This window comes from Plasmopara halstedii (assembly GCF_900000015.1).
Source record: "Plasmopara halstedii genome assembly, contig: Scaffold_323, whole genome shotgun sequence".
In the NCBI taxonomy this organism is placed as follows: Eukaryota; Oomycota; class Peronosporomycetes; order Peronosporales; family Peronosporaceae; genus Plasmopara; species Plasmopara halstedii.
In genome coordinates, this window is record NW_020187244.1 from 2048335 (window position 1) to 2054548 (window position 6214).

General features: G+C 42.5%; 1 protein-coding gene across 1 annotated transcript; it reads right to left on the reverse strand.

The window, feature by feature from the left end:
- Window positions 1-2965: 2965 nt before the first annotated feature.
- PHALS_08901 (l-asparaginase i) lies at window positions 2966-4276 on the reverse strand (the record flags this gene model as incomplete). Its single annotated transcript, XM_024724332.1, has 1 exon — window positions 2966-4276. One exon carries the CDS (start codon window positions 4274-4276, stop codon window positions 2966-2968), a length of 1311 nt encoding a protein of 436 aa, XP_024575220.1.
- Between the last annotated feature and the right edge of the window lie 1938 nt (window positions 4277-6214).

A 6214-nucleotide genomic window follows, 5' to 3' on the forward strand; every position in this document is an offset into this window, starting at 1 on the left:
TGGAGTGTCTTTTTGAACTACGTTTCAAGATGTTCGTGATAATCGTGTTCGACACCAAAAGATCGAGAAGCCTCGAGAGTTTGCTCACGAACACCTGTCGCGTTTTGTTGAAGAGGTGGGCTCTGTAATCAAAGTATTCCGTGGTGAGTACTTATCTCACTTTCAGGCGTGGAATGAGTAAAGGAGCAATCTTCTCTGCCATTAAATAATTGTATGCCGGGAAGTATCTGTAAGGCAAAGAGTTGGTTGCTCTTCGTGGACACGTAAAAAACTTCATGATCAGTTCGATCATCTGCCGGAGGTAAATTAGGAACAGCAGATTCTATCAGAAAAACACGATGTATGCCTACCTACATAGAATGTAGGATATTGGCGCATGCAAGTAGGTATGGCTAATTGATACGCCTTACCATTGCGTTTCAACATCTTGAGAGGTCCAATGAATCTTTGCAATATCTTTCTGCTTTCCAAGTTAGACACTTCGTGCTCGGGCGGATTTGTCGTGCTAAGTAGCTCGAAATCATTGATCTTGTACACCTTTCCTCTCATCTGCCTGTTCTTGCATATCCTGAGCTTTCGTAATAGCACCTCGAACAAATCACACAACGGCTTGTCTCATCATTATAAAGTCATCCACGTGCTTTTCCTCACGCCATGTCATGTCGTCTCGAGGCATCATCGGGTCGAAATTTTCTTTTAACTATAAGACAGCCTTAAAATCTGACTTTGGCTCGTAGCAACAGTTATCCCCATTAACGTAGTGACCTCGTCCATTATAAAAAAACGCTCTCTAGGATGATCAACACAACTCACTAAAATGGAGAATCACCTGTCGAGACATGCGTGGAATTGTTAAACGCAAACGTTACAAGAGGGAACAATTCACTTCATTCGTAGCATAATTACGCAGTACGACCTCCAAAACTCGATCCACATGCTCTGTTTGACCGTCTGTTTCAGGGTGTGCCGCTGTTGACATGGACAAATGAGAGCTCAATAGTCCAAAATGTGCATGCCAAAGTTTCGACATGATATGGTTGTCACGTTCAGACACATTTTTAACAGGAAGGCCATGCAGCTAGAAACAACGCCTGCAAACACCTTAGCTGCTTTCTCCGCAGAGATCGCATCCAAATAAGGCGCAAGATGACCCATTTTGCTGAATCGGTCAGCTAACACAACAATCCCACTACATCCATGTGAGGTACGCGGAAGTCCGGACATCAAGTTCATCCTCACAAACTTCCAGCTATCAGTTGGTACTGCTAATGACCGAAGTGGAGTCTGAGTTGACCCGATGGTTCCACTATCTGGCAAATCTCACAAGTCCTCACATACTTACACACCCGCTTATATATGAGTGGCCAATCAATTTCCCGGAGAAAACTGGAAAATGTTATTTTGCACTACCGAGATGGCCACTCAAAAGGCTTCTATGGTACTCGAATAAGAGACGATGGCGCAAACCTTCGTCATTAGAAAAAACAACCTTTGCGGTATCTCCGGGTTTAACGGAATTGACGCAAACTTTTTCAGGTTAGAGTAGAGCTTATTCTTTCGCATAACTTGAAAGACTTGACAAGGAGTCGGATGCCTATGTTCAATTTGATCTGATGATCGATCTTCGGATCGAGATGAACATCGGCAGAAGACTTCACACCCGTTTTTATACTATGAGCGAATTTATCGTCAAGGTAATACGGTGCAAACTCTGCCTATAACCAAAGAATATTCGTGACTATTTTGTTGATAGTCGCGATAGCATTCTTCAAACCTTGTGGCGTCACTAATTATTCCCACAGCATACCATTGGAGGAAGTGACTGCAGTCAGTGGTGTACCATTTTGCGCATTCGTATCTGATAAAAGCCATCTCTCAGATCAATCACACTGAAAACAGTATGACCACCATTCCATCAAGGATCATATTCTCGTGTGGAACCAGAGTCAGGGCAGGTATAGTTGCATATTTAATTTAATTGCCAACCACCTGTGAAAGGAGAAGGACAGTCTTGTGTGGACGGAAGAAGAATGGTTGGTGGGCTTAAAGGCAAATCTGTAACTGAGTGAAATAAAGTATTGGTTCCTATCAACAAGCAAAACATACCAAGGGCTTTTAGAGGTGTTACAAATAAAACCGTGGGTTACTACATATACTTCATAAAAATAGTGTACTGTAGTTGAGCGTCAGCTTGACCTTATCCAAGATCTTAGGTGTACAGAGCTTTGACTTCGAAAAGCTTATATTTCAACTTTTGTGGAGAGTATCCGGTGGAATTGACTGGCTTACGCCATCCACTTCGAAATACAGAGACACGCTGGTCTCGTTCTAGGTGTGGTCAAGAATCCTTCCTATCGTTTGTTGAAGCAATATCACGAAGTCGAGACGAATTCTACCAAGTTTGTTACCCCTGAATATGGAAGTGCATCATAAAACTGGGTTAATTCCGGCAATTTCATAAATGCGACACAGGGAAATGGTCTATGATGATGATGATTTGTTTACCCGCAGGGTAAATGCTGGGTTGCATTGGAAATTGTGAGGCTAAGTTTCGATATCAGTTCATGTCCCAAACACCGTTGTACCAAAACAAACGTTGACGTTGCTGGAGGAAAGCGCGAGAGAATAATTATTTTGTCAACAATACTATGGGTGTAACGCGATATAGCGGAAGGTTATGGACGTGACGAAAGAGATTGGAGTTTTCGTATGTTGTAGCATCAACCTATGCTCTTAGAGCTAAATTAACCTGGTCACGAAATGTTGTGAACAGTCTGGATGTGAGCCACTTGAGAGACAAAAGCTGTAAAATTGTAGGTAGGATATTTCATAAAGTCTACGGATCATCAAAATCTAAATATCACCGTTTAGTAGTTTTGCATAAAAAATCAATTTTGTGTTCAGCACATGAGTAGAGTGAGCCACACAATACGTTGCGAATTCTATTGTCAATAATGTCAGCCTTTCAATGAGAAGCAAAGCTGCGGACAACAGTCTTACGATACTGTTGCGTACGACTCATCTCTTCTCCATTTGCAACGGCATCAACAATCGACAATTCACCTCGTAAATCTGTTTCCATCTTTAGCTTGAGTTGCTTGCCTGTAAAGCCTTTTCCCATGAGATAAGCCAATTTGGCCACACATGCTTCAATTGTCATATCGAGGGATGTTATGACTCCCATATTTAGCAACGTAATACCTGTTGCGTACGTATCTAGTTGAGTACGGCCTTGTACACATTGCGACGTGATAGTGACTGGGATCTCGGCTTCGATTGCCATCTGTACAAGACGTAAGAAACCATCTTTCCGTAATGGTGCGTTTCCCGTTCCATATAGTGCAAAGACTAATGCTTTTCGCTTATCCTGGTCTTTGTACGCACTATGTCGTTCAATGTATGCTTCAATACACTCCCCGTCAAATCCAGGTACCAAGTGAAAGACACAAATATCTGTTGACAAATTTGTGAAGACACGAAAGCGGGACCGTGGGTACGGAAGAATAATTGGTTGGTCTACAGTGGCTTCAACTCCCGTGATTGCCAATGATGGAAAATTGGGCGAGTGAAAAGCATCAACTGACATATTGGCCACTTTTGTCGTCCGATTTCCACGTAGCAATTTGTTATTCGAGTAAATGCAGACTTCAGGAATCGCCAACGTGGCTGCACACATGACCGACATGATCAAATTGCGTCGTGCATCACTATGTGGAAAATGCAGAGGAATCATGGCCCCCGAGACAACAACCGGTTTGCCAAGATATTCGAGCATGAAGCTTAAAGCTGATGCCGTGTATGCCATCGTATCGGTGCCTTGTAAGACCACAAATCCATCGTAATCCCAATACTTAGCTTCAATCTCTTTAGCAATCGTAGCCCAATCGTCAGGAATCATGTCCGATGAGTCAATAGGATTTTCCCACTCACTCACAGTCACGTGAGGCATGGTTTCGAACTGAAATTCGTCCATTTCGCGAATTTTTTTTTCCAAGAATCCACTGCTTGGATGTAACACGCCATTCTCATCGGGTACCATGCCAAAAGTACCGCCAGTATAAATGACAAGACAATGCGAGCGTTCAGGGTGGACACCAATACCATTGGAGTTTGTGATCGTAGGGGTAGGAGCGTGCATGGACCCAGGAGATGCGCACACATGGGCCTCCGACTCATTAAAGGGAACAGCTACGGGACTTACGCCATTCTGTGCAACGTCAAAAGAAGCGCTAAAACTGTTGCTAGTATTGCGTGTCTTGGACTTGGTACGAGCCATTGACGGTAGGTCTGAAAATGGTCGAACAACTTCACTCGACGTTTCAAAAGTTGGAAAAGCTTTGCTAGTAACTTGTTACCCTTTTATAGGGAGAAGAGCCCGTTATTCTTATTAAGAGGTAGGTAGGTATGGTATCAATGTGGATATAGGGTACGACATGTTGATGAGATGACTAGTGGAGATGCGATGTCGCTTTGGAAGATTCAATGGCTGATGAACGAAACAAATTCTTGCTGGTCATATATTCTTAAATGAATTAGTGATAAGACCAATATGTCGTCATGTGTTTCAGTTTGAGGGCATGATCACCATCATTGGCACGATTACAGCGTAGAGGATCTTCTCTTGCACAAATGATAGAAGCTGTAAACTTGAAGCAGTCGACTAGACCAGTTTCTGACAATGTGTTAAGGTCAGGAAATCTTTTGAATAACATTTACTGATGCTATATCGGACACGAGCACAATTGGGTTTCTTAAAGAATGTTTACCTATCGTCAAGTCGATACTTTGTGCGAGTAAGTCAAAATCCTATAGCACTCGCTGTACTTTTTGTAACTTTAAGTTCTTGACGAAAGCAGACGCAGTCCAAAAATTGAAGAAATATTTTGCTCTGCCTCATCTAAAATCAAACGTCAAGTCTTTTGTTCATCGACTACAAGCGAATCCTTTTAAAATGTACAAAATGGTACGTTGCAAAGCATCATTTATAATACACTACCATCTTTGTTACCCTTGAGGTAGTACCATATAAACTTAACACTGAAGAATAACATCAGAGCCCACATACATCGCATGATAGGAGTTGGAATTTTTCTTACGCAAAATTCAAAAACTCACTGTCCTTTATCACATAGTCATTAGGTCAGTATTTCTGTGAAGAAATGACATATGGTTTGTGTCCCTACACCCACAGCCAGACGTTCAAGAAATTGGTAATTTTCAAGGTCGGCCACAGAATCAGGTACAGGTCGCTCGATTTGTGTGGTAACGGCGTGGAAGCGAAGGAAGTATATTTTCTCTCAGTGAAAGATAGGTCAAGATTGAGTGCCATATTTGCCTTACACATGGTAACATCCTTAATAACTATGGCTAGGTAGGGCCTTGTAAGGTTCCTCTGAGTTGTCATTAAATTATGCATTTCGCACAATGCGTTGTTTTTCGAGCAAACTATACAGCGCAGAGACACCGAATCTCCGTTTAAACAATACTTGGGATCCAGGCAGTAAGAAATCGGCCTTGAAAGCCTGTGGATTACGCTCTAAAATAGTGAAGAGACATGTCTTAAGTGCGTGCAACAAATTGCTCTGCGCCTCGCACATAGGAAAGATTCGGCATCACAAATCTGCGTATGAAATGCACAGAGACTGCTCTACTTGAAAGTACTAGAATTAAAATCAATATTATACATGTTTTACTGTCTATATCGAAAAGCTGGATTTACCATGCGATGTTCCATGTCCGGACTTCCGCGTAACTCACATGGATGCAGTGGCATCGTTGTGTTAGCGGACCGATTCAGCAAAATTGTTCATCTTGCGCCTTATTCGGAAACGATCTCTGCGGAGAAAGCAGCTAAGGTGTTTATTGTTGAACAAAATAGGTGGCCCGATACGCTACCCCTGCGCAAAAGTGCTGCAAATGTCAGATAGGAAGGAAGGACCTGGTGGGTTGAAGGTAAGTTTTCAAGTAATGTATTATGCTTATAGCTAGCTAATTATGCAAATCGTTGGGAACTTCATAACTCCTCCTGGTGTACTTAGGTACGACTTAACTTGTTTCCAACACTCCTCCCTTGGTGTGCTGTACATCGTCAACGAGACCACAAAGCGCGCGGAGTTATCCAAGTTTAGTCGCCGACAAAGCCTTTGTCATCAAATTGGCCTTCATTTCTTCACTCTGTACGTATTTCACCTCCAACATTCCGTTTCTGATGCGT